General features: G+C 41.6%; 3 protein-coding genes across 4 annotated transcripts; 1 reads left to right on the plus strand and 2 right to left on the minus strand.

Annotated features, from left to right (window-relative positions):
• Positions 1-2,347: 2,347 nt before the first annotated feature.
• Positions 2,348-9,244, minus strand: LOC116161333 (splicing factor, suppressor of white-apricot homolog). Its single transcript, XM_031474656.1, has 10 exons — positions 9,016-9,244; positions 8,797-8,966; positions 8,585-8,748; positions 8,234-8,450; positions 4,903-4,991; positions 4,240-4,507; positions 3,609-4,193; positions 2,903-3,217; positions 2,589-2,853; positions 2,348-2,541 (listed from the first exon to the last, which is right to left on the minus strand). Exons 1-10 carry the CDS (start codon positions 9,189-9,191, stop codon positions 2,421-2,423), a joined length of 2,370 nt encoding a protein of 789 aa, XP_031330516.1. The 5' UTR covers positions 9,192-9,244; the 3' UTR covers positions 2,348-2,420.
• A 3,293-nt stretch (positions 9,245-12,537) lies between these two features.
• LOC116161780 (amidophosphoribosyltransferase-like) lies at positions 12,538-20,642 on the plus strand. The gene is made up of 7 exons (XM_031475245.1): positions 12,538-12,952; positions 13,002-13,263; positions 19,177-19,423; positions 19,516-19,874; positions 19,924-20,029; positions 20,086-20,322; positions 20,368-20,642. Exons 1-7 carry the CDS (start codon positions 12,825-12,827, stop codon positions 20,514-20,516), a joined length of 1,488 nt encoding a protein of 495 aa, XP_031331105.1. The 5' UTR covers positions 12,538-12,824; the 3' UTR covers positions 20,517-20,642.
• A 2,295-nt stretch (positions 20,643-22,937) lies between these two features.
• LOC116161835 (RILP-like protein homolog) lies at positions 22,938-27,897 on the minus strand. Of its 2 annotated transcripts, XM_031475307.1 has the most exons (6): positions 27,516-27,897; positions 27,203-27,457; positions 23,757-24,130; positions 23,660-23,710; positions 23,511-23,609; positions 22,938-23,456 (listed from the first exon to the last, which is right to left on the minus strand). In XM_031475307.1, exons 1-6 carry the CDS (start codon positions 27,825-27,827, stop codon positions 23,342-23,344), a joined length of 1,206 nt encoding a protein of 401 aa, XP_031331167.1. In that variant the 5' UTR covers positions 27,828-27,897; the 3' UTR covers positions 22,938-23,341. The 2 variants fall into 2 exon arrangements, with proteins under 2 accessions (XP_031331167.1, XP_031331168.1); XM_031475308.1 differs by lacking the exon at positions 23,660-23,710.

Consider the following 27,897-nt stretch of genomic DNA (forward strand, 5'->3'; position numbering starts at 1 on the left):
AATAGTTATGCAATGCTAACGATGTAAAACCTCATTTCTGTACTCCTGATATAAATATTTCCGTAGGAAGCAGGAAGAGAAAATTGCGTGGGAAATTCTATTCCAAAAACTTAGTTTCAAGTTCCGTTACTGAACTCCTGCTAGAATACAATATTTTGAGGAGGTGGTAGATCATATTCATTGATAGTTATGCAATGCTAACGATGTAAAACCTCATTTCTCTACTCCTGACAATGGGAAATTCTATGCTAAAAACTTAGTTTCAAGTTCCATTTATGAACTCCTGCTACAATACAATTTTTGGAGGAGGTGGTAGACCATATTCATTCATAGTTATGCAATGCTAACGATGTAAAACCTCATTTCTGTACTCCTGATACAAATATTTCCTTAGGAAGCAGGAAGAGAAAATTGCGTGGGAAATTCTATTCCAAAAACTTAGTTTCAAGTTCCGTTACTGAAGTCCTGCTAGAATACAATATTTGGAGGAGGTGGTAGATCATATTCATTGATAGTTATGCAATGCTAACGATGTAAAACCTCATTTCTCTACTCCTGACAATGGGAAATTCTATGCTAAAAACTTAGTTTCAAGTTCCATTTATGAACTCCTGCTACAATACAATTTTTGGAGGAGGTGGTAGACCATATTCATTCATAGTTATGCAATGCTAACGATGTAAAACCTCATTTCTGTACTCCTGATACAAATATTTCCTTAGGAAGCAGGAAGAGAAAATTGCGTGGGAAATTCTATTCCAAAAACTTAGTTTCAAGTTCCGTTACTGAAGTCCTGCTAGAATACAATATTTGGAGGAGGTGGTAGATCATATTCATTGATAGTTATGCAATGCTAACGATGTAAAACCTCATTTCTGTACTCCTGATTATTTTTGTAAGAAGCAGCAGTGGAACATATCTCACGGGAAAGCCAGCGAGTTACTTCCACGTCTTATTTCTGTACTCCTGATACCATTATTTTGTGAACAGGCTAACGTAATTCATACGACATTCCATGCTAACGATTCACTTTCATGTCACATTTTACTCCGGATACGCTTGTTTTAAGGGGCGATCGCCCTAAGCTCAAGCCGAATTTTGTACCAACTCCTGGTAGAATTATTTTTGTAGAAATACAACCACATAATTTCTGGAAAAGGTATGTGCTAATAACTTATGTTCGAGTCGTATTCCTTTACTCACGGTGCAACTATTTTTAGAGTAGTAGGTAGAACATACTTTTCATTAATCTACGCTAACCACCTACTTACAAGTTACAATCTGTACTCCTGCTACAACTATTTTTGCAAAAATCATCAGGAGAACATAATTCGTAGGGAACTCTATGCCAAAGACTTACCATCAAGTTCTTATTTTTAGAGGTAGCAGGAGAGCAGAAGTCATCAACAAGTCTGGAATGCATTTCTTTGCTCACGATGCAATCATTTACCCATCAGCGAATATAATTCGTAGGAAAGCGCATGCTTACGACCTATTATCAGGTCGCATTTCTGTACTCCTGATAAAATAATTCTGTTTTATAAGCCTCTGGAAAACATAATTCGCGAGGAAGTAACTTCGTTGCAAGTTCTATTATTTCTTTACTCCTGATATAATTTTTCCTAGAGAATGAAACAGGCGAAGATAATTCGTCGGAAAGAATCTTTAGCACGAAACGAGCTTATACCCCAACCAAGAAAACATGGACTGTTAGGCGGTATGTAGTTCACCGGGTGCCCGAGGTGAGGCGGCTCAGAAAACGATTTCCCAAAGGGGGTACGAAGTTCGCCGGGTCTACTAGTTTATTAGAAAAATGCAGTCTTCAACAAAACAAAAAAGGCCAGCTGCCAGAAAATTAGCCTAAAAAGGTGTACATGCTCTTTAACCGTCGCAAAACCTCGTTTTTACTTTGATTCCAGTATTTAAAGGAGCACCCCTTCTACTACACCATATTCTCCTTTAACAAAATTTCAAAAACACCAATAGCTTTGTTAATGCCAGCAGAACAAATAAAAGAAAGCCGAACTACATGACTCGGTGGCTGAAGGACATTGGTCGACGTGTAATCAACTTAAAAATTACGTTTCCTTCTGAAGGAAAGCAGGACACTCAACCGTTCAAACCACATTATGGATCCACAAAATATAGGTTCAATCGCCAGAATAATTATAATTGGAAATTGCAATTATAACCTTATGGACTTCACCTCTGGACTCTGCTTAACCTGTCTAACTAAAACGTACTCATAACGAGAAAAGAACGATGTGGGAAAAGGAAGAATGAGGCTTGAGGGTAATGCCATAGACGCAATGACAGTTACAACTCCTGATCCAATTATTTCAGGTAATGAAATATATGCAAAGTTTTAATATAAATAAGTGACTGTACACGACTTTATAATTACACATTTACAAATTTAATTATTGCGACGAACTAGAGGACTTGCTTTCGGAGCGCGACCTTCTCCTTCGCTTCTTTGCCTTCTTGTGCTCTTTGCTCTTCTGCCGACTTCTCGACTCGTGTCTACTCCTCGAGCGTTTCCTAGGCAACAAAGTTACGAGTCGGACTTTTACAATGCGCCTGCTTACCTTTTATGCGACTTTTTCCGCTTCGCCGATTTTTTGTGTCGCTTAATTTCGCCCTCCTCCGATTCGGAATCTTCGATTTTCAACACTTCGACCTCGACGTTCCGCGACCTCTTCGCCTTGTGCCTGGCGGCGGGATCTTGCCTCGGCGGCGAAGACTTGACGGATTTTAATTTTAAAAACGCGGCGGCCTTTTTCTTGCGCTCGAGCTGCAGGGCCAACTTTTCGCGCGCGGCCGACGCGATCTTGTCCTTCTTTCTATCCTCGACTGTAACAGGTGACAATTATACATGGTGCGTGCGCAGTGGCGTGCCTACCTCTCTTCGTCTCGCGCCGCTCTTCCAGATCGTCCGTTAAGTCGATCATTTCCAATATTAAATCTTCGGCTTCGAACGACTTGCTGTCGTCTTTGGTTTCATCGGTCGACGGTTCGGTTACTCTCGGGGGCGGTGTCAAGCTCGCGCTGTGATGCACGCGAACCGGCGTCGTAGTAGGCGTGTTATGGGCGGAAGTCTCCACTGGCGTTTTGCAGTCGACGACCTCTTCTTCGTCGCTCTCCTCCATTGGCAAGGCACTTTTGATATCTTTTGGCATTTCGTCTTTCGGCTTCTTTATCGAAAAACTAACGGGAGCTGCAAATCATAATCAATGCGTTATTTGGCGAGATACGAAAAATTTTAATCATAAATTGTGGCAACTTTTGAACTAATTTTCAAGACGAAACAATGAACGATTTGAAGGTCTTTTCTGTGTGATATGGCACACGGCATGCTAGATTGGCGATTAAAATTTTAGTTTTATCTGATTGAAAATTATTGGCAGACAGCACCCTTCTGAGCTCAGTCAGCCTGCGGCTACGACTCAAAGGTAGTATTCGCTACCATAGGCGTTGCATTTGAAAAACAAAAGTTGCGTCGATTTCCGGTCAAACCGGAAGTTGGTGTCGCATACAAAATTGCACTTTGCAATCTCGCCAAATAAAAGAGATACCTTTGACCCTCTCAGCAAGAGTGTAACACTTACTGATATTCTTTTTCTCTTTGGATTTCGGCACACCGTTCTCCGACTCGCTCGCCCCTTTATTACTCTGAGCCTCGGAGTAATGCTTCACCTTCAAACGATAGTACGGATGAAACTGGTGCGATTCGTTCAGAAACTCGAACCTCGGATCGCCCTTCGACCGCACGATGTTCTCGAAGTCTTTGCCGTTCTTCGTGACGTAACTCGCCATTTTGTTTATTATTTGTTCGGTTTCGGTCGGCGGAATCTTGACGTTCTTCGCGTTGTCCTCGGGCTCGGGTGGGTTTTCCGGTTCCGAATCGGAGCCGTATTGAGCGAGCGATAGTAGCGGCTTCTTGACCGCCGGCGGGGCGGGTGCGGCGGCGACGATCTGAGGTTGGACTTCCGTGGGCGCGGGTTCGACTTGACTGTAGATGATCGGGGCTTTGGCAATATCCGTCGGGGTAGCAGCGGGCGGCTCGGCTTCGGGTGGTTTACTTTGGGATAAGTTCGAGACGATCTGCGCGTAGGGATTGCTCGATTGTTGCTGATAGTGCGAGTAAACTGCTTGATTTGGCGGGAAAACTTGATTTTGGGTTTCCAATGGTACTACAATGAAATGATGCAAAAGAGCGATTAAGAAATCGACACTAACTCTTCGCGTCCGATGACACCTCGGTGTTATGCCCTTGGAACTGTTGCGCCATCTGCTTATAGTACTCGTAGTACTGCGCGATGTAGTAGTACTGTTGGTAATACTGCTGCTGGTCGTACGTCATCTGGCCTTGCGACAAATCGGGGGGCGGGTGTTGCGGAGGCGGAGTTAACGAGTCGGTTTGAGTACCCTGAATGCGATTGACCAACTGCGAGTACTTGCAGTCTGCGGATGGCTTGTACGGCACTGTGGGCAAAGGTGGCGGTGCCTGTTCAAACAATAAGTTCTTGTTATTCACTAACTTTACTTAAGAAATCAGCGGATAGGTCTTTCGTTTGAGCACAACAGAACCATGAGGTTGCAGAAACACATAACTGACTTGAACAAAATTTCGAAAACACAAAAAAAAAGCGTAACCCCGTGGTTCTGACACAAAGGGTTTACGCGCCACCGGCAGAGGACCTGTAAACAGAGAAGACTATTAGTAAACGCATGACTACAAGAAAATAAACAACGTTTATAGAGGAAATATTTATTACCATTTCGAGAACCCGCTCTATACAAACACTCACTAAAATACACTGATAAAAATTTATAAATAATCGCTAAAACTAAACTATCGTTACAATCGACGTAGACAATAGTATCAAATGTGTAACCTACCGGCTGTACAGAGGCCGCTAATAAACTTGGATGTAAGTAGTGATCGCCAGTTTCGTCTTCGTCGGCGCCCTCTTCGCGTATCACGTTAGCTACGAGAACAATTTCAATTAGAAAAAAATTTATTATTATTAACGCATAACTATAAGTAAGAACGGTGGGGGAGTTTTTGGACTTTGAACTGTGAGGATTGAACTTTATAAGTAAGTTATGGCACCACCACTTTTTTTAGCGAGGTCGTGGCCTTGTCTCTTTGATAAGCAACGTTTGAACGGTGAGGGGGTTTTGGACTTCGAACGATGAGGATTGAACTTTGAACGGCGGCCAACCTTTGGACTTTGAACGGCGTCCAACCTTTGGACTTCGAACGGTGAACAAACTGTGGATTTTGAAAGGCTGACAACCTTTGGACTAAATGTAAGTGCACGATTACACGACACATGCGGTTAGTTCTGACGTGTAGACTAAAAATGAATTGGAGCCATTGCGCATAATTTCAATTGAGTGCTCTAAAGCAAGTTATGGCACCATCACTTTTTTTGGCGAGGTCGTGGCCTTGTCTCTTTGATAAGCAACTTTTGAACGGTGAGGGAGTTTTTGGACTTTGAACGATGAGGATTGAACTTTGAACGGCGGCCAACCTTTGGACTTTGAACGGCGTCCAACCTTTGGACTTCGAACGGTGAACAAACTGTGGATTTTGAAAGGCTGACAACCTTTGGACTAAATGTAAGTGCACGATTACACGACACATGCGGTTAGTTCTGACGTGTAGACTAAAAATGAATTGGAGCCATTGCGCATAATTTCAATTGAGTGCTCTAAAGCAAGTTATGGCACCATCACTTTTTTTGGCGAGGTCGTGGCCTTGTCTCTTTGATAAGCAACTTTTGAACGGTGAGGGAGTTTTTGGACTTTGAACGATGAGGATTGAACTTTGAACGGCGGCCAACCTTTGGACTTTGAACGGCGTCCAACCTTTGGACTTCGAACGGTGAACAAACTGCGTGGATTTTGAACGGCTGACAACCTTTGGACTGAATGTAAGTGCACGATTACACCGACGCATGCGGTTAGTTCTGACGTGTAGACTAAAAATGAATTGGGGCCATTGCGCATAATTTCAATTGAAGTGCTCTAAAGAAAGTTATGCAACCACCACTTTTTTTGGCGAGGTAGTGGCCTTGTCTCTTTGATAAGCGACGTTTGAACGGCGAGGGAGTTTTTGGACTTTGAACGGTGAGGATTGAACTTTGAACGGCGGCCAACCTTTGGACTTTGAACGGTGAGCAAACTGTGTGAATTTTGAACGGTTGGCAACCTTTGGACTGAATGTAAGTGCACGATTACACCGCCGCATGCGGTTAGTTCTGACGTGTAGACTAAAAATGAATTGGGGCCATTGCGCATAATTTCAATTGAAGTGCTCTAAAAAAAAGTAATGGCACCACCACTTTTTTTGGCGAGGTCCTGGCCTTGTCTCTTTGATAAGCAACGTTTGAACGGTGAGGGAATTTTTGGACTTTGAACGGTGAGGATTGAACTTTGAACGGCGGCCAACCTTTGGACTTTGAACGGCGTCCAACCTTTGGACTTCGAACGGTGAACAAACTGTGTGGATGACAACCTTTGGACTGAATGTAAGTGCACGATTACACCGACGCATGCGGTTAGTTCTGACGTGTAGACTAAAAAAAGAATTGGGGCCATTGCGCATAATTTCAATTGAAGTGCTCTAAAGAAAGTTATGGCACCACCACTTTTTTTGGCGAGGTCGTGGCCTTGTCTCTTTGATAAGCAACGTTTGAACGGTGAGGGAGTTTTTGGAGTTTGAACGGTGAGGATTGAACTTTGAACGGTGACCAACCTTTGGACTATTAACGGCGTCCAACCTTTGAACTTCTAACGGTGAACAAACTGTGTGAATTTTGAACGGCTGACAACCTTTGGACTGAATGTGTAAGTGCACGATTACACCGACGCATGCGGTTAGTTCTGACGTGTAGACTAAAAAAGAATTGGGGCCATTGCGCATAATTTCAATTGAAGTGCTCTAAAGAAAGTTATGGCACCACCACTTTTTTTGGCGAGGTCGTGGCCTTGTCTCTTTGATAAGCAACGTTTGAACGGTGAGGGAGTTTTTGGACTTCGAACGGCGAGAATTAAACTTTGAACGGCGGCCAACCTTTGGACTTCGAACGGTGAATAAACTGTGTGGATTTTGAACGACTGACAACCTTTGGACTGAATGTAAGTGCACGATTACACTGACGTTTTCGCGCAGTGTATGGACATGAGACAGACGAAGGTCGACTATCGCTCAGATGTCTGTTGTCTCGCAGGAGCTTACATAGAAACCTATTAAAATAAGTAAATTTTCTCAATCTTTTGGTGAAAAAAATGGCGCCTTATTAATGTTTAAAATCGGGGTGCACCTTTTTTCGACGACCCTGTATAGATTCTCGAGATTCGAAAATCATATTACGTAATTTATGTGGCGGATATGCTTTCTAATTTTTTCAATCGAGTTTTCCCACAGTCAAGTGGCCCAATACTTATAGCATATGGAATTTTAACCTTTATTTTTGAGTGGGCGGGGTTTCAGCCAACGCTGATCTACCAACCCAAGCCACTATACATTTACAAATATCCATGTCCGAACCAGGGACCCTTAGCACCACAATCCAGCTTCAATTGAACTGCGCCACACGGGCTGACATTAATTATGTTTTTCAGATCAGGTCTGATCCCCCCTTAGTCACTTCGCAACTTTTTCCCGCCCACAATACCTCAAAATGGCGACATTTTCATTTGTTAGTGTCTTTCTTACTACCGATCTCAGATGGTTCTAAAAGTCTTTCCCAAAATAAGCCAGACCAAAGGTTTTCACGGTACAAGTTTATCTCACGCTTACTAAAAAGTGTGCCCTTATATTCGTATTAAAGCGGATGTAAACTGAGCCCTAACTCAGACTGACAGAGGATTAGAGGCATTTAAAAAACAAAGGCGCATTGGCAAATAATGCCGCCACCCCCACTTATCAGTTATTGTGCGTCTTTAAAAAACTCACCCTTGTGTTTACTTTCGGCGAACACACTTGTTTACCTACAAACTAACTACAGCGCAATGACTACTAGATGTCCCTAATCTCAAAACAAAACACAAGGCGAATATTTTTTTGGGAATACGTTCTTAACCGTATTATTTACATTATTATTATTAAAAAATAAATAATATTTGAAATGCCAAGACTATGACCTTGTGACGTCACACAAAGTGGTTGGGATAGCGCCCCTTTTCTACTAACTAGCAATTAAAAATGGCGCCGTCTTACCGTCGGGTTCCTCCTCCTGCTGTATCTTGTACTGTCCACTTTTGATCGCGGACAGCAAGAACTTGTAATACTTGTGCAGTCGGTCGTCCTTGTTTAGAAACCGAAATTGAGGATTGTCCGCCTGCTTGGTCTTAATGAGAATCTCCATCTGGGGTCCTTGTTTGCTTATGAATAGGGCAGTCTTTTCGATTCGGGCGTTCACTTTAACGGTCTCCGGCTGCACAACACAAAAAGTCAATTAGTATTCCCCCCAAGCCAGGTCCGATTAACATTTTTCAGAAATATGAGTTTTTGGAAATGCCTAGGAAACTTGTACCTAGGCTATTTTTTTTTTAAATTTCTGAAACATACCGCGTCAACATCTGCTGGCACGTTTAAGTCGGGTGGAGGTATGAACGGTTTATCTTCCTCCTCGACCACTTCGCTCACTTCCTGCGAATTTTTAGGATCAGTTGGCACGTCGTAATTGTACTGCACTTCGTTGTTCTTTTGCTGCAAGCGTTTTAGCTCCTCCTCTACAAATTTGTCGTAGTAAAATTGATCGACGGCCCAATTACGATTACCTTTGTACAGTTCCAACTCCTCCTCGTTGTATTTGAGCGAATAGTATCGTTCTTCGTCGCACATCTGCTCCATCCGCCGTTCCGACTCGCTCATCTCCGAAAGCCGGCTGACGCCGCCGCTGCCCGCCTCGTACTGTTTCAATTCCGATAAGGCGCCTCTGCAGTCATACCTGCAAGTGATAGGCCGTAAATATAGCCGCCTGAGAGTAAGATCCTAACCTGTCGATCTTCAAGGAATCCTCCCCCATCCAGGGGATGAGATGCTTGCCTTGATCGATGTAAAGGGCTTTGACGTCGTCCCTGAAAAGCTTACAGGCATATCCGAAGACGAGTAGGTCCTCGTGCTTCTCTTTATTTGCCTTCCTCAAAATTCCGGATTCGGTCCACTTTGCCATTTTGTGTTTTCAAAACGGCATGTCGGCTGTCAAAACCTTGATATTTCGTGTGAGCAAATTAACTACGATTTGATGCGTTTGAACTACTGATCTACCATTGTACCTACCTCCAAAAATAAGCAAATTTTTTTGTATCTGGTTCTCAGATGTTTTTTTTACTACTAGTTGTGGTACCAGGGGATTTGATCTCTATGTTCCTTATTCGATAAACTGTTACCTTCAGCTTTCTTTGTTTTGGGCGGGGTTAGGGGTGGTGGTGTCAGGAGAACAGGATTTTTTGTCAACCCAATAATAGTTCCAACATTTGCGTAGGTTGATAAAGCTTTTTGTTCTTATTTCTATGCGCCTGATACACTCACCTGTTACCCTTCTACTTTCTGTTTTGTTGGGAAAGGGTTGATGGTGTCAGGAGAACAGAAATTTTGTCTGAGCGATCTTGAGGTATTCCCAGTCCGCAGGCAGCTTAGTTTGCATATGGCTCTGTTAAAGAGTCTGCGAGCTTTTTCAAGGTATGAGTTCTACCAAGGTGTTTTCTTGTTCCGGGAAAGGTCCGCATTTTACAGCGGCAGACGGCCTATTAATCAGGTCGCCCCCTTACAGTGCTGCAAAAATTTCCCTGGTTACCTCGTCCATCACTGATGTACAGGGTGGCCAAATAAGAATGCGAGGTACTGTGTCTGGGAACCTGTCCATCGTAGAGGTGTGATGATCTTAGCCTCCTACTATCTTGGCGGGCTAACGCCAACTTCACACCGGAATATTTGGCCATGTTCTATAGTATTGGGAATGCCAAACTAACATGGCTGCCTGTTAGAATATTCTCGCTTAAGTTTCCCGCGAGAATCCGTCACTCGGGGGCCACGCCGAGTGCACTAAGATCGTGGTCGTCATGTAGGACACTTACGTTGTGTAATAACTGGGTTCTCAGCAGGCACTGAGGGCGTTTTATGGGTAAGGAACACCAAAAGCAATAGCTGATTAAGTTTATATTGAAGCTAATACCAAAACGGTGCCCCTGCAGAGGGTCTTAAGTGGTTCTATACTACTCCGGCATTTACCTTACGAATTAGGAAAACTGCAGGAAAACCTAATTCGGAGTAGTCCTATAATGAACAACATCTAATGTATAGCACTTTTGAGCCCTCGCGAAATCGGAGTAACTACTACAAACATGCTATGAGTAACCAAAATGGGATCGAGCCATTCCCCAGGTATTACAACACATACATCGGACAAAACTAAGAGATGTCAAATATACCTCGCCGGGCGGGAGGATTACCCAAGACCAGTGGAGACCCTGTAGTCCTGGGCTAAAGTTGTTGGGTTCGGAACGAGTGAAAATGTTAGTGTTAGGTTCACCAAGGCCGTATAAACTTGAATAGCTCGATCCCCTCTAAACAAGCACACTTCCCTCTTGATTACTCACAGTCCCAAATAAGCAAATATAATGAAATGCAATGGAATAATCGAGAGTGACTAAAAAGTACAATACACAAATTAAATATCTACACATGCAAGTATGTACAGCACAGATACAGCCCTACCGACAATGAAACATGATTGCCAATACCAACAAAGGTTACACATTAAAGGTACAAGTGGTTGAATTCAGTAAGTACATAAGAAAAGGGTTACAATCTGCATTCAAGTTACACACATTTATAGATTTATGATATAATAAAGCAACAGCACACAGCAATGATTAAGGTATAACAAAATATTTTCAAGACAAGCTGTACTTTACACTTCAGCCGGTTACAAGACAAAGACCATGAACACACATGTTAAATCCTATTTATTTGACCAACCCAAGCCACGCGGTAATTTGATCTACCAATACCCCTAAAAACCACCCGAAAATCGCCCATTCCCTGCATTTCACGCATTTCTAAGAAAAAAAATGCACTGCAGGTGTTTGGAATTGTAAACACATGTGGTCTTCCAAGAAATTCCATCCGTCTCATCTTCGCTCTCTTTCCCTTTTCTGTAATCCCACCAGATTTCGGTTGGCAGCTTGTGTAACTAACATGATGTATAGGGTGCTTCGTATCGACAATCATATTCACAGGGAGAAAAACCTGGAAAATATTTTTAAGTTTCTGCAATGGCCGCTAGGGGGCGTAACTGCAATCTGGAATTTAAAAAAGTGATTTTTCTGTGAATTCCGCTATATTAACCTAACAAAAAAATGTCCAGTCTTTGAAGTTGACGATAATCTGAACCCTTTTTTGTTTGACAATTTTTCATGTATCTCTAAAAATGAAGCGTTGGGGGGGGGGTATTTAAAGGTTTCCGTAAGGAACACCCTGTATCTTCGAAACGACTGAGCCGATTTTAACAAACTCGGGAATTCACACAAACATCACTTTTTTTATATTCCAGATTGCAGTTACGCCCCATAGCGGTCATTTCAGAAACCTAAAAATATTTTCCAGGTTTTGCTCGTGGCCGTTTTAGTATTACATTTTTTACCGCAAGCCTCTATGATGGACAGGTTCCCAGACACAGTACCTTGCATTCTTAGTTAACCACCCTGTACTATAGGTTCCCCCTCTTCCGGTGATGCCGACGGTACTGACTCGTCGGAGCCAGGAACCACCACACGAGCCAAAAGCTCGTCGACGTCTTTCTCGCGTTGAGGACATCGCGGTAATAATCCCGACACCCCTTCGATAACGAGGGATTGAGCCCCCCGCCTCCCCGTTGCAATGGGACTGGGTCCCGCTGCTCCAGTCTCACTTACTTGGCACAGCCGGAGCACTCCCTGAGCCCACGACTCCTTTGGAGCAGGGCCCGCTTGACCCGAGGTTTTACCCGCGAGCCTGCGCTTCCTGGGCATCGCCTTCTGTGCGCCTGTTCTATTCATCCTTGGGAATCTAGAAGCTGGCTCACTACCAGGGCCCTGCTTTGGAGCCGTCCCCTCTTTCGAGGAGGCTGCCTCGTTACCGGACCCGTTTTGAGGACCCGCGCGGCTTGTTGGCTCGCCCTGGCCAGGAGCCCAGAAAGGATTTGTTAAGATTTACGATCATTCAGGTGTCTGATGAATTCTGACTCGATCACCTCTGTTCATTTTTTGTTTCGCTCGGAAAGGTTAGTGGGCTTGATGGTGGCAGGAGAACAGAATATTTGGCCAACCCTATAATAATTCTGAAAATGTTAGTGTGTGGACAAAACCTTTTGTTGGGATGATAATTTTTATCTTTATGTGCCTAATGATTCGATCATCTGTTCTCGTTCACCTTTTGCTTGGCTTATAAACGGTGGTATCAGGAGAACAGCTCAGTGAGAAGAAACTAAAGAATTTGAAGTAACAGGAGAATAGAAATATTTTTAGAGAACGCCACTGTATGAAGATAACGAGCCGGCACTGGTGGGCGATATCACACCACGTCTGACGTTGCCTTAACGTCACAGCGGGCAGTGAAAAGTGAAAGTCCGTTACTTTCGCAAACAAAAGAAAAACTTATCGCCACGTGTAGCGATGACCTTTTAACTGTTTTCAAACTTCCCCCCATTTCCTACCATTTGAAATTGTAGATGGCGCAATTTCGTGCAAAACCACAACCACGCACGTTGTGCACTTGAAATTGTTGCTTTTGCGACTTATTTCGCAGAAAATCCTCCGAAGCGGAAATGAGCAAAAACGCAACGGGACTAACGCACGAATGTGGCGTTTTTGGCGCCATAGGAACCGAATTTTGGCCCGAGAATGTGGACATCTCACAGATAATCATGATCGGCTTGGAGGCGTTACAGCACAGGTGAGTTGTCGCGAGGGGCCCTTGCCCAATATCGACCGTTCTGTTTCAGGGGGCAGGAGTCGTCGGGCATCGTGACGACGAACGGCACAAGCTTTCACACGCAAAAGGGGATGGGGCTGGTACGGAACGTTTTCAACTCGGAAAACATGAAGAAGTTGCAGGGGAGCATGGGAATTGGTCACACGCGGTACTCGACGAGTTGTGCTTCCGACCAGGTCAACTGTCAGCCGTTTTTCGTTCACTCCATTCACGGGTCGTTGGCAGTAGCGCATAACGGCGAGCTTGTCAATAAGGACGGTTTACGTAAAATGGTGAGCATCTTTGTCGGGAAATATTCGATAAAAAAAACCTATTTGAAATGTAACATCATAAAAGTCAGTTAGTGGTAGTGATTTTGGAATGATCTAAGTACAGGGTGGCCGTTTTCTGCAGATCACATCCATGAAGTTAGCCCCCCTATTTAAATCATTAGGTACTAACATTGAATTTAGAACTATCAGCCCATAGAACAGTTTGTGACCAAATCTGACCCCCCCCCCCCCCAAAAAAAATTTTAGAGCTTTTAATAAATCTTAAAATCGTACAAAGACTCTAGAAACAATTGAAAAAAGCAATTTTGTATTTTGCCTTATCTTTTAAATTTTTTAATATGTGATTGTGTTTTTTATTATTTTTCCATTTGGTAAAATTTGTTTTAATTTGTTTAAACGTTATTTTATATTTCAAAAGGTGAAAAATAGCAAAAAGAAATTTGATTCGGTTCAATGGACCAATACCTTATTACGGTTTTTGTAAGTGAATGCATCGTACAGGTGGTAAAAATGTAACAGTACCTTGTTCTTTGGATCTCTGCATTACCACAAATCTTCCTTTCTTGAAATGTATTTGCTTTTGGGCCGAACATAGCACCGGGGGGTTTGAGGGGTAGCAATACCTCCACCCACTCCACTAACACACAGGTAGATTCAATTACCTTTTTTCGAAAATTACTTTGAGACTTCTTGTGGTGAAAAAAGGTAATTGAATGTACCTGTGTGTGTACCGGGAGGTATTCCATATCCCCTAGACCCCTTGGTGCTATGTTCTCCTCCAAAATCTTCAGTCCTCAAGACACTTGTGATAGTTTATAGAAAATGATCAAATCTTTTTTTATTGGTCAAATCTTTTTTTCTTGAGAAGTATTTGTTTTTGAGTCGAACATAGCACCTGGGGGGGGGGGGTAAAAAGGAAGGTTGTACACTCGGTTGTACACTGCCTTTTTTTGAGCCCCGAAAAAAAAATTGTCTCAGATTGACCCGGAAAAAAAATTTTCTTATAGAATGTGGCCTGTAGAATCCATAATTTCAAACAGTTCCAAGATTGGGCTACTAGTTCAAAAGTTACAGCCCTTTGAATTTTTTTTCGAAATTGGTTTCTAGTCTATAACTTTTGATTGCGAAGTCTGATCGAAAAAGTACGAATTGTTTTGGATTCTACGCACCAAAATTAATAAGAAAAAGTGTTTTCCCGAGAAATTTTGGTGCAGTCGATTTTTGGCTAAAAAGGAAGGTTATACACTGCCTTTTTTTGAGACCCGAAAAAAAAATTGTCTCAGATCGACTCGGAAAAAAAATTTTCTTATAGAATGTGGCCTGTAGAATCCATAATTTCAAACAGTTCCAAGATTGGGCTACTAGTTCAAAAGTTACAGCCCTTTGAATTTTCTTTTCGAAATTGGTTTCTAGTCTATAACTTTTGATTGAGAAGTCTGATCGAAAAAGTACGAATTGTTTTGGATTCTACGCACCAAAATTAATAAGAAAAAGTGTTTTCCCGAGAAATTTTGGTGCAGTCGATTTTTGGTAAAAAAGGAAGGGTATACACTGCCTTTTTTTGAGCCCCGAAAAAAAAATTGTCTCAGATCGACCCGGAAAAAAAATTTTCTTATAGAATGTGGCCTGTAGAATCCATAATTTCAAACAGTTCCAAGATTGGGCTACTAGTTCAAAAGTTACAGCCCTTTGAATTTTCTTTCGAAATTGGTTTCTAGTCTATAACTTTTGATTGAGAAGTTTGAAGAATTTTATGCAGCACTTATTTTTTTTTCTAATTGTTTAATTTGTGATTGTGTTTTTTGTTGTTTTTCCCCCGGTTTTTCCATTTGGTAAAATTTGTTTTTATTTGTTTAAACGTTGTGAAAATGTTTGTTTTAAACGCTATTTTTATATTTGAAAAGGTGAAAAAGAGCGAAAAGAAAAAATTTGATTCGGCTCAATGGACCAATACCTTATTACACTTTTTTGTAAGTGAATATCATCGTACAGGTGGTAAAAATGCAACAGTACCTTGTTCTTTGAATACTCTGCATTACCTCAAATCTTCCTTTCTTGAAAAGTATTTGCTTTTGGGTCGAACATAGCACCGGAGCGTTTGAGGGGTAGCGACCCCCCCCCCCCTCCCAACACACAGGTAGATTGTGTGCTGAGGTAAAAAAAGGTAATTGAATCTACCTGTGTGTTGGAGGGTATTCCATAGCCCCTAGACCTCCGGTGCTATGTTCTCTCCCCAAAAATCTTCAATTCTCAAGGCACTTGTGATAGTTTCTAGAAAACGACAATCAAATCTGTTCTTGAGAAATATTTCTTTTTGGAGCGAAAATTAGCCCCGGTTGGGGGGGGGGTATGGACCCAGTCCACACCCAGATATGTTCAATGACCTTGTTTCGTATACTACTTTTGAGAATTATTGTGGTAAAAACAAGTAATTGAATCTACCTGTGTTGTGTCCTGGAGTTATTCCATACCCTCTACATCCCCTACTGCTATGCCCCCCCCCCCCCCATCTTCAGTCCTCAAGGCAGTTGTGTTACTTCATAGAAAATGATGAAATCTTTTTTTCTTGACAAGTATTCGTTTTTGAGTCGAACAACATAGCACTGGGTGGGGGCTATTCCAATACCCCCCAGTACACATACAGGTAGCTTCAATTACCTTTTTTCGAAAACTAGTTTGAGTGCGTGTGGAAAAAAAAAAGGTAATTGAATCTACCTGTGTTGTGTACTGGGGAGTATTCCATAATCCCCACACCCCTGGTGCTATGTTCCCTCCCAACATCCTCAGTCCTGAAGGCACTAACCGAAAAGCTGATCCCATACCACAGTTTGTGACCAAATCTAGACTTGCAGCCAACTAGCGGCAGTTGATCATTAAATGACACTGTGATTTTTTTATTTTGTCGGTCACACAGTAGATGGCAGCATTAATTATTTTTGACCACAGTGTAGATAGTGATTTTGAGCATCCTGGTGTTTCTCTTTCTATTGTTGGCTGTCTGAAGTTAGCTCCTCATTAATTTTCATTAGTGTTCTGACACCCCCCCCCCCCCCTCAAATACAATTTTAGAGCTCTTAATAAATCTTAAAATGACTAGAATTATTTAAACAATTGATTTTATATATTTAATAAAAAGTTTGAAGAATTTTATGGAGCACCCTTTACATACAACATTATTTTGACATTATGCGCATTGGACCAACAAGCAATTTTGTATTTTGACATATTTTTTTTCATTTTTTCTAATTTTTTAATTTGTGAATTTTTTATTGTTTTTCCTTTGGGTAAAATTTGGTTTTATTTCTTTAAGCGTTGTGAAAATGTTTGCTTCAAACGCCATTTCTGTATTTGAAAAGGTGAAAAAGAGCGAAAAGAAATTTGATTCGGCTCAATGGACCAATAAGTGAATGCATCGTACAGGTGGTATAACAGTAACCTTGTTGTTTGGATCACTGCATTACCTCAAATCTTCCTTTCTTGAAATGCATTTACTTTTGGGCCGAACATAGCATTGCGGAGTAGCACTCCCCCTCCCCCAACACAGGTAGATTCAATTACATTTTTTCGAAGATTACTTTGAGAGTACTTGTGGTGAAAACAGTTAACTGAATGTACCTGTGCAACCTTGGGGGTATTCCATACTCCTAGATCCCCCCCCCCCCCGGTGCTATGTTCTCCCACAAAACAATTACAAGATTATGTCGTTTTGAAGACTACTTTTGAGAGTGCTTGTTGTAAAAACAGGTAACTTGGAGGTATTACAGACCCCCTGCTGCTATGCCCCCCCCCCCTCTCCATCTTCAGTCCTCAAGACACTTTTGATTGTTTATAGAAAAGGACAATCAAATCTATCTTTCTTGAGAAGTATTCGTTTTTGTGCCGAAAATAGCACGGGGGAGGGGGAGGGGGTATGGACCCAGTCCACGCACACGTAGGTTTAATTACCTTGTTTTGTTGACTACTTTTGATAATTACTGGGGTAAAAGCAGGTAATTGAATCTACCTGTGTTGTGTCCATACCCTCCACACCTCCTGCTGCTAAGCCCCCCCCCCCTCGCTGTCCAAATGTTCAGTCGTCAAGACGCTTGTAGTAGTTTATAGAAAATGATAATCACATCTTTTTTTCGTGAGAAGTATTCGTTTTTAAGTCCAACATATAGCACCTTGGGGGGGGGGGGGGATTCTAATATCCCCAGTACACAGGTAGATTCAGTTGTCATTTTTTGGAAACTAGTTTCTGAGTGCTTGTGGTGAAAAATGGTAATTGAATCTACCTGTGTTGTGTACTGTGTGTACTGGGGAGTATTTCATAATCCCCAGACCCCCCCCCCCCCGGTGCTATAAATCCTCAATCCTGGAGGCACTTGTGATTGACAATCAAATATTCTTTCTGGAGAAGTACTCGTTTTTGGGTCGTACATAGAACCGAGGGGTATGGAGTACCCCCCCCCCCCCCCCGCCCACACACAGGTAGGTTCAATTACCTTGTTTGGAAGCGCGCTTGTGGGGAAAAAAAGTAATTGAATCAACCTAATGGCCCCCCCCCCCGTGCTGTTTTCCCCCATAACCTCCTTCATTCAGAAAGCAATTCTAGTTATGCGCACCCCTAACTGCTGCGAATTCCTGAAGTGACAACCCCACTGGTCGAATAACTTTTTCAACTTTTTACGGTAACTGTCCTCCCCCCAGGAATGCGATACAAATGTTTGCTCAATGGAACCAAGACGGTACTCCTTTTAGCCGAAGCGGTCTACTCCTGGCTTTTAACGTTTATTTGCCAGAATGCGTTTTGTACAGAAAACTAAAACGGCAGGGGGGGGGGAGGCGCGAGCAATTTTCTTCTTTATCACATATTCTCATCTACTCTACGGCACGATCGTTTTACAAAATCGGAACGTAGAATCTAAATTCCACTCCCCTAGACGGAGCTATTCGGTGAGCATCCGTCGCCGCGCGATCGGTGGTCCACCCGCCAGCGCACTCCTAAGCACATTTTCACCGTACGCCTCTCTGATTAACCGTGAAGCGCGGAGGGGGGGGGCTTGATATCCGGCGCGTTCGAAGCGTCTTGTTCAATATCTCCACACTCTCAACGCGTCCTATTGTTCCATAGGGAAAATCCGTTTCACACCTGAAAAGCGCATTTTTTCTCGAGAAATACCCCCACCTTTCGTACTTTTAAAGTCGAGATACAAACCACTCATTACCACGAGAGTAGCTCTAGGGTCTTCATTGATTACAAGGAAGGAGAAAAAGTTACTGAACATTTTCCAGGAAATACAGTTACTTACTTTTTTTCTTTCCACTTGTACGACGTCAGGGAATTTTATAATCGTGATTTTACAGTAACATTTAAAATATTGTGCCACCGTCTTTCACGGAAATGAGTGTATTTATTAAGGCTGTTATGTAACGGAGCCCGACATTCACATCAGGGTTGCACGGGCGAAGAATATACATGTCTGAGCTCAGGCGCCCGCTATTTTAGCCAGGATAATAATACATAGGGGTGTGTTTAGAACTCAGGAGCCCGCTTTTGGCTCAAACATAACCTATTTGATTATATAATAATAATAATACAAGGGTACGATAGTTGCACACTGAGTAGGGTTTCGAGGCCCATCACATAACAGTATTCAAATAACATAAATAGTCACAAGTCAAAAAATAAATCACATTTGGTACATACGCAAAATAAGATGGTGGAAAATTCCACTGGAAACAAACCCCGTATAAAACAAAAACCGCCGACTCATCACACAAGCCAATCACAAAAGTCGTACTTGAATTCCAAAGCCACCTTTCTACAAGTAGAACGCTGCCATGTGGAAATAATATCTTTACATGAGAACACATTACGTATGTGTCATTTATAGCAACCAAACAAAAGAAAAAACCAATATTATATTCCAGGTACTCGGAAGAGGAGTAGGCCTCTCGACCCATTCCGACAGCGAACTGATAACGCAAGCTCTATGTCTAAATCCACCCGAGGGCGAGATAAACGGTCCCAACTGGCCCGGACGCATCAAGCACCTCATGCAGCTCTCCCCTCTGAGCTACTCGATCGTCATCATGCTCAAGGACCGCATTTACGTCGTAAGGGACCCTTACGGCAACCGACCCTTGTGTCTTGGAAAAATTTTGCCCATTAGCGATCGTAAGTGCACCTTTCGGCTGGAGTGAGACGCCGAGGTCTTGCTCCGATTGATTCCTTTCCCCTGTCCCCCCACTTACCTCTGTCGCTTTCAGGAGTGAACGGCTTCAACGACACGCAGGCGGAAGGTTGGGCCGTAGCGTCGGAATCGTGCGCGTTCCTCACCCACATTCGCTACGTGCGCGAGGTCTACCCGGGCGAGATCATCGAAATGACGAGGGCCGGCATCAAGACGATCGACATTATCGACCGGCCCGAAGGTAAGGCGCCCGCGTTCTGCATCTTCGAGTACGTGTATTTCGCGCGACCGAACAGCATATTCGAGGGCCAGGAGGTGTACAGCGTGCGAGCGCAGTGCGGTCGCCAGCTGGCGATCGAGAACCCAGTCGACGCCGACATCGTCGGGTCGGTGCCGGAGTCCGGGAATGCGGCCGCCCACGGATTCGCCAAACAGGTTTGTCTTTAACCCACAGTGAGTTGACGTTAGCAATTCTCTCCTCTAGTCCAACATACCTTTCGGGGAGTTACTTACAAAAAACACGTACGTCGGTCGAAGTTTCATACAGCCCACGACCCGTCTGCGACAGTTGAACGTCTCCTTGAAATTCAGTGATTATTTTCACTATCCGAACGGGAGCGGTCAACTGATCGTCTTTTTTTTGCAGGTCCAATCGGCGTGAACGTGGCCGGTAAACGTCTGATACTCATCGACGACTCGATCGTCCGAGGAAACACGATCGGCCCGATCATTAAGCTACTGCGCAAGGCGGGCGCGACCGAGGTGCACATCCGAGTCGCCAGCCCCCCGCTTCAGCACCCATGCTATATGGGCATAAACATTCCGACGAAGGAGGAGTTGATCGCCAACTCGCTGGACTCGACCGATCTCGCGTCGCACGTCGGTGAGTATTGGCGTGGGCCAGCATGCGGTAACGATGACGCTTTAGGGGCGGACAGCTTGGAGTACTTAAGCGTCGACGGTTTGGTAAAGGCCGTCCAGCGAAACGCCAAAATGGAAAATAACAAAATCGGTCACTGTACCGCCTGCTTGACCGGGGAGTACCCGGACGGTATATCGTCCAAGGAAGACTGGTGAGGAGGTGCCTTAGATTACGAATCGTCAGTATTTTTTGATAGTGCGTAAGTAAACGACAGTATTTTTTACGTGTAGTTGAACTACATTTTTCACAGTTGAGAGTAAAATGTTTTATAAAACCTGAAACTTTTTTTCCCTTTTCTGCTTGTCTCCAGTTTTCGCTCGAGGGTGGTTTTAACCGCCGTAATTTGAGCTTAAACTTTTTTACAGTTTCTTACAGGTACAGAGAGTCATCTCAATCCTAAACTGTCACTTACCTCAAGAAGACTAACTACATTTTTCCATGTTGGTTGATGTAGTCCTTTAATGAGGTAGGTTAAGTGGAAGAGCAGCCTTAATGAATAAAGGCATCTTATTATTGTTATTATTATTATTAAAGTGTTTTATAAAACTTGAAACCTTTGTTTTTCTACATATTACAACCCTTTGTCTTCGAACCGCTCTCTGTGGTCGGCTTAAAGTTTTTAGGTGCAAAAATCCGATGAATCAAGAGAAATGGAAGGAAATGGAGCGTGCGTAGAGGATTTAAACCGAATATGTCTGTAAAACCATTTATAAGCAAATAAAGAAATGAAATAAAGTTTACGTGTATTATTAAAGATTGATGCCTACCCTCTTCCTTATATGACTACCTTTTTAAATAGTTGAGTCTCGTGTCGCATCGCAGATTCTGCAATGTCGGATTTTAGTGGTGTAACATTCTAACGTTCAGACGACTCAATTTGTTGCTTGTAAAATAATGTTAAATAAAACAATTTTTTTACCACCTCAATTATTAATCATGCCCTTTTTTTAAGAAAGTGGATAAAAATCAAATAACTCAAAAATATATTAAATAAATTTCGACAAAACCATTTTACATTTACTAATTTGACCTTGGTTCATTCGAGATTCCGATTTGTTTGCCCTTAAGGGTACGGTAATGAGTTGAACATACAAATACAAGAAAAATGCGATTACCTTATTTTCCGGCATCGAAATCTGCATTTGAATCAAGAAAGGCTGCTTGTCTTTTCTCGGAAATGTCAAAATTACACACTTACGCTATCTAATTGAAATCGAATTTGGTAATGATAATTAATTAACTGCGAGGAAATTATGAAATTTGACGGCTTACGATTCAAATTCGCGGTGATTTTACGATTTCCGCTGTCTGTAATGCGCGCTTTGTTCCCTTTTCGATTTAGATTCTTTTCTTGCGAATGCGCGCAACCGTTTTACAGCGGATTTCCTTTACTGGCTCGACTGATTCACCACTCGAAGCTAATCGCCTCGCGGTTTAACTATGACGCAAAATATTACTATCTTCCTATAGTTTCTTTAAGTTTTTTTGACTGCGCACACGATGCTCGCAAGGTCTAACGCGTAATACTCCACTTAATTCCCCACCAACTTCAACAAATACGCCCCAAAATGGCTGCTAATCCGTCCCACCAATAGAATCCCTCTTCACCAACTGTTTATGGTATGAATTGGGCATTTCGACCGAGCCACGTTCGCTCGGCATTGGTATGAACTCTCTTTTGTAACCGGAAATGTATACCGACCCCAAATTTCGGGCGAACGGTTGACGTTATTGGTATGAGCTCTGTGCTTTGTGACCGGAACCGTATGACGCTCTACAATTTTGGGCGAGCTGTTGACTTATGCCCCCCTTGATTAATCAGATAAATTGTTCGCAATGCCCTAAAATATTTACGGTGTGAAAATCAGAAATGCTACCGATGCTGCGTAGTAGAAGTTTCAAAGGTTAACGATTTGTAAAGTTCAATGGTTGGCCGCCGTTCAAAGTCCAAAGGTTGGTCGTCAAAGTTTGCTCGCCATTCAAAGTCCAAAGGTTGGTTGCCGTTCAAAGTCTGCAAACTTTCCTTGCAGTTCATAGTGCATAGTTGGTTCAAAGTCCAAGAATTCTCTACCGTTCAAACGTTGCTTATCAAGATTAGCATAATTAGAATGACCTTGAAATCGTAGAAATCCATCTTTAATAAATGTGAGATCCCTTCTGAATATGTTATACATATACGCAGATGCGCTGTATATTTTAATGTCATTGAACTGACCTTCAAAACGATCATTTGGATTAAACAAGAATGAATTAACCTTTGAACTTTGATCTAACTCCTTAATTTAACCTCCAGTTGAGAAACAGAGCGGTGACGGACCTTTGATCTAATTTTCTAAACCACAGCGAAAGGAGGGGCAAAAAACTTCGAACGGTAAGGGACTTTTTGGATTTTAAACGGCGCGCAACTTTTGGACTTTGAACGGAGACCAACCTTTGAACTTTGAACGATGAGAAAACTGTGTACTTTGAACGGTAGTTGTAGATGCCTGCGCTTCACAGATGTGTTACACATTATCAATTACTAAATCTGTAACTATTTATTTTTTTTCCTTCTGCCATGTAATAACAATATTAAATAATATCTAAATTTTAATGTTCAAAATTTACAACGGATGTAAATGTAATTAAACGACAAATAATTTGATACCCTATCATGTAACTTAATTACTTTTACAACCTATAGATCTAACCTATTTTACATCCCTAGGTACATAATACAAATATTTTATACTTTGGCACGGGCCTGTACATAAGTTGTGCACAAACAAAATTGTTACGTATAAATTAAAAAAATGAGTACTTCTGCGACTTTGATACAACAAAAAAAATGGCGTCTTTCAGATCGTGCAGCATGACTTTTATCCATATCACAGAAACAATACGAGACTTTTTTTTGTGAGAAAAATTTAACGGGGAAGATCACAAACGTTGTAGGTTACCCGACAAATCGATATTCATGAACACGCTCAGCGTCGCCTCTCTAGACAGGTATCGGCTCGTCAGTAGCGGAAAGAGCCATCTTTGTGAGCGTGGAAAGACTACGCCGAGGAAAACTGCTCCCGCCGCCGCCGCCCTCGGAAAATAACTTCCGAAAACTGCCGACATAAGAAAACGCTTAGAAAATGATCCGATACCGGTCGAGCACTTACAACTTTCGGATTCCCGACTCGGACGTCGTTCGCTTCCAGGGGGCGTCTTCGGGCTCGTACGGCAGCGGACCTTGGACCGGGGCGTCCTCGTCGAGCGGCCTGAAATGGCGAGCTACAGAAATGGTTCGAGTAAGCTAAGCGCGTATTACGTTAACGGTTCCGGGATGGGTTTAACGGGAGCTTCTACTAACTTAAATTTGCTAAAAGAAAAATAAGAAAAAAACGAAAAACGGGCGAATGGCTTACGATTCGGTGGCGTTCTTCGGACGGTACGTCTCCAGCTCGTCCTCCAGGTCGCTGACGCGCGCCTTGAGCTCGTTGCGCTCGTGAAGGATGTCCTTGAGCTCGGCCGTAGTGAAGCGCGGCCGGTTCGGATCGTCCAGGTCGTACACCGCCTTGTTGCTCGGGTAGGAAACGTCGGACTTGGCGAGGTCCTCGTTCTCCTTCTCGGCGAGGCCCAATCGCTGCCGGAGCGCGGTGATGTCGCGCTGTTGATCCTGCAGCTGCACGAGGAAGTCGGCGCGCTCGTCGCACAGCGTTCGCACCTGGTTTTGCAGCGTCTTGTGCTTGCGGCGCAGTTCTCTGCCGCTATTTGTAAGTCGGTCCACTTGGGAGCGCATCTGTAATTGAATTATGGAGACTTGGGGAATTCTAAATCTGACAAGTTTGTCATTTTCAAATTTTGGGTACCGCTGTCGCCAATATAGATTTTTTTAATAATTTGCTAAAAATTTTTGGAACTCCTTGAATTTTGTAATTTTTTTTAAATTTTCTAGAATTGTTTTACTTCTACAATTTCTTTAGAATTTTCTAGAATTTTTTTTAATTTCCTAGAATTGTTTTATAATCTGCTACAATTCCTTTAGAATTTTTTAATTTTCTAGAATTTTTTGAACTTTTCTTGAACTTTGTAATTTTTTTAAGTTTTCTAGAATTGTTTTAACATCCTCTACAATTTCCCTAGAATTTTTTTAATTTTCTAGAATTTTTGTTAATTTCTAGAATTTTTGGAACTTTTCATGAATTTTCTAGCATTTTTTAATATTTTCTAGAATTGTGCTAAAATCGTTTAACATTTTTTAGAATTATTTTAAGTTTTCTAGAATTGCTTGGAACTTTTCTAGCATTTTTTAATTCTCTATAATTGTTTTAAGTTTTCTAAATTTTTTTGGAACTTTTCTAGATTTTTTCCGAACACATACGCACGCACAATTATTATTTTATACAATTCTGACTTTTCTAGAATGTACTAGTTTGAAGTCGTAAATCCCGAGGGGAAATAACAGTAGAATTTTTGTGTACAACTGTACTAGCGTTTGTAGAATTTTTTTAGAATTTCCTACGATTTCTTTAGAATTTTAATGTATACAAAATGGAATATCCACATCTGTGTAGATTTGAGAGTTTATAAAAATATTCTCTTTGCGTTTATCTGAAAATGCGCATATTTATCTGTAAATTGCTAATTTTGCCATGATTGATAAGAAACATTTGGGACAACTCCTAAAAATTTTCTAGGAATATCCACATTTGTTCAGGAATTTAGATGTGAATTCTAGGTTTATCTTTCTCTACCGCTGTATATAGATACATTTGAAAGTTTATAAAAATATTCTCTTCGCGTTTATCTGGGAATTCGTATATTTATCTGTGAATTTTTAACTTTGCCATGATTGGTCAGAAACATTTGGGACAATTCCTAAAATTTTCTAGGAATATCCACATTAGAGTTATCTTTCTCTACTGTTGTCTGTAGATACATTAGAGAATTTATAAAAATATTCTCTTCGCGTTTACCTGGGAATTCTTCTACAATTTCTTTAGAATTTTTTTAATTTTCTAAAATTTTTTGGAACTTTTCTTGAATTTTGTAACATCTAAAATTTCTTTAGAATTTTTTAAATTTTATAGAATTGTTTTAGAATCTGCTACAATTTCTTTACAATTTTCTAGAATTTATTTTAATTTTCTAGAATTTTTTGGAACTTTTCATGAAATTTCTAGAATTTTTTGGAACTTTTCTGGAATGTTCTAGATTTTTCCGTAAATTACTAGCATTTGTATAATTTTTTTAGAATCTTATACGATTTCTTTAGAATTTTTTAGAACTCCTTTTAGAATTTTAGTGTATACAAAATTTGAAATAGCTTATTCCTCGGGAATATCCACATCTGTGTAGACTTGAGGATTTATAAAAATATTCTCTTCGCGTTTACGTGGGAATTCGCAATATTTACCTGTGAATTTCTAACTTTACAACATTTGGGACAATTCCTACAAATTTTGTAGAAATATCCACATCTGTTGCGGAATTGAGGTGTGAATTTAAGGTTTATCTTTCTCTACCGCTGTATATAGATACATTTGAAAGTTTATAAAAATATTCCCTTCGCGTTTATCTGGGAATTCGCATATTTATTGTGAATTTCTAACTTTGCAACCTTTGGGACAATTTCTACCCATTTTGTAGGAATATCCACATCTGTTGCGGAATTTAGGTGTGAATTTAAGGTTTATCTTTCTCTACCGCTGTATATAGATACATTTGAAAGTTTATAAAAATATTCCCTTCGCGTTTATCTGGGAATTCGCATATTTATCTGTGAATTTCTAACTTTGCCATGATTGGCAAGAAACATTTGGAACAATTCCTAAACATTTTCTAGGAATATCCACATTAGAGTTATCTTTCTCTACTGTTGTCTAGATACATTAGAGAATTTATAAAAATATTCTCCTCGCGTTTAGCTGGAAATTCGTATATTTATATGTGAATTTCTAAGTTTGCATTTGGGACAATTCCTAAAAATTTTCTAGGAATATCCACATTAGAGTTATCTTTCTCTACTGTTGTCTGTAGATACATTAGAGGATTTATAAAAATATTCTCTTCGCGTTTATCTGGGAATTCCTATATATATATGTGAATTTCTAAGTTTTCATTTGGGACAATTCCTAAAAATTGTCTAGGAATATCCACATTAGGATTATCTTTCTCTACCGTTATCTGTAGATACATTTGAAAGTTTATAAAAATATTCCCTTCGCGTTTATCTGGGAATTGGCATATTTATCTGTGAATTTCTAACTTTCCAACATTTGGGACAATTTGTACCAATTTTGTAGGAATATCCACATCTGTTGCAGAATTGGGACACTTCTTTAAAAGTTTTCTAGGAATATCCACATTTATTTAGGAATGGAGATGTGAATTTTAAGTTTACCTTTCTCTACTGTTATCTGTAAATACATTTGAGAGTTTATGTTCGCTTTACATTTATCTGGATATTCATATATCTATCCCTCAACTTCCAATTGTACCATGGTTTGAGAAAATTCCTGTATTTCTGGAGATTGTCCTCTACACCTATCCGAATTTTATGTATAAGTATCTACTATTATTTATAGATACATTTGAAACTACTGTGGGAATATCCACTCATCTGGTATATTCTAAAATTTAAAAGATTTGTTGAGGAATATGAGGTTTTATTCAGGAATATCAATCTGGTAATGGAGAATGTGCAGGCTTCTGGGAGGACTCTTGAAATTTTTCAGGGAGTAAAGCACCGTGCCCTTATCTTGACATTTGTGGATGGTGGAATTGGTATATTCCGAAATTAAAAAGATCTAAGTTTTTCTGGGAATATCCCCATTTAAATGGGAATACTTGGATACAATGTTCTAATCACCTTTTCCATATCACCACACTTTTCCTGCAGCAGCTTCTCCTTGACCCGAATTTCGTCCCTCTGCTTCTCGAGGGTGAGCTGCAGCTTCTGCAGCATATCGCTGTTGTTGACGATCTCGGTGGGCGAGACCCGCTCGGCCACCTGCGAGGTGCCCCTCACCTTTGCCAACTTCCGGTTCTCGTCCTGCAGACGGGAGACCAAAGCGAGCAGCTCCTTCGACTCGGCCCTCCACTGCTCCTCGATGGCCTCCAGCTCCTGCAAAGTGCCTCCGTCATTAACGACACACCCCCCGCCCCCCTCTTGCAGCGTTTACCTTCTCGAACTTCTGCCTGTACTCTGCCTTCTCGATCTTGTCGTTCTCCAATTGGGATATCTTCGACTTCAGCTCCAAAAGCTCGCTGTTCTCGCGCTCGTTGTTCACCGCGAGGTTCTCGAGGAGCTCCAACGCGCTGATCACCTTCGGCATGAGCGACGTGACGGCATCGGCACCGTAAAGGTCGATGATTTTCTCGCATTCCTTGCCGATATCGGACGCGATGTCGTAGACGTCGACTACGGTTACGTCGTCGATTAGATCGTTCGTTTCCTCCATTTTACGATGAACTTGACGATATTTTCTCGGCATCTAAAATGACTCACTGGCACAATTTTTTAAACGAAAATGTTCAAAGGTGTCATTCTTATTGATTACAGAC

The sequence above is a fragment of the Photinus pyralis genome, unplaced genomic scaffold (genome assembly GCF_008802855.1).
Source record: "Photinus pyralis isolate 1611_PpyrPB1 unplaced genomic scaffold, Ppyr1.3 Ppyr1.4_LG10, whole genome shotgun sequence".
In the NCBI taxonomy this organism is placed as follows: domain Eukaryota; kingdom Metazoa; phylum Arthropoda; class Insecta; order Coleoptera; family Lampyridae; genus Photinus; species Photinus pyralis.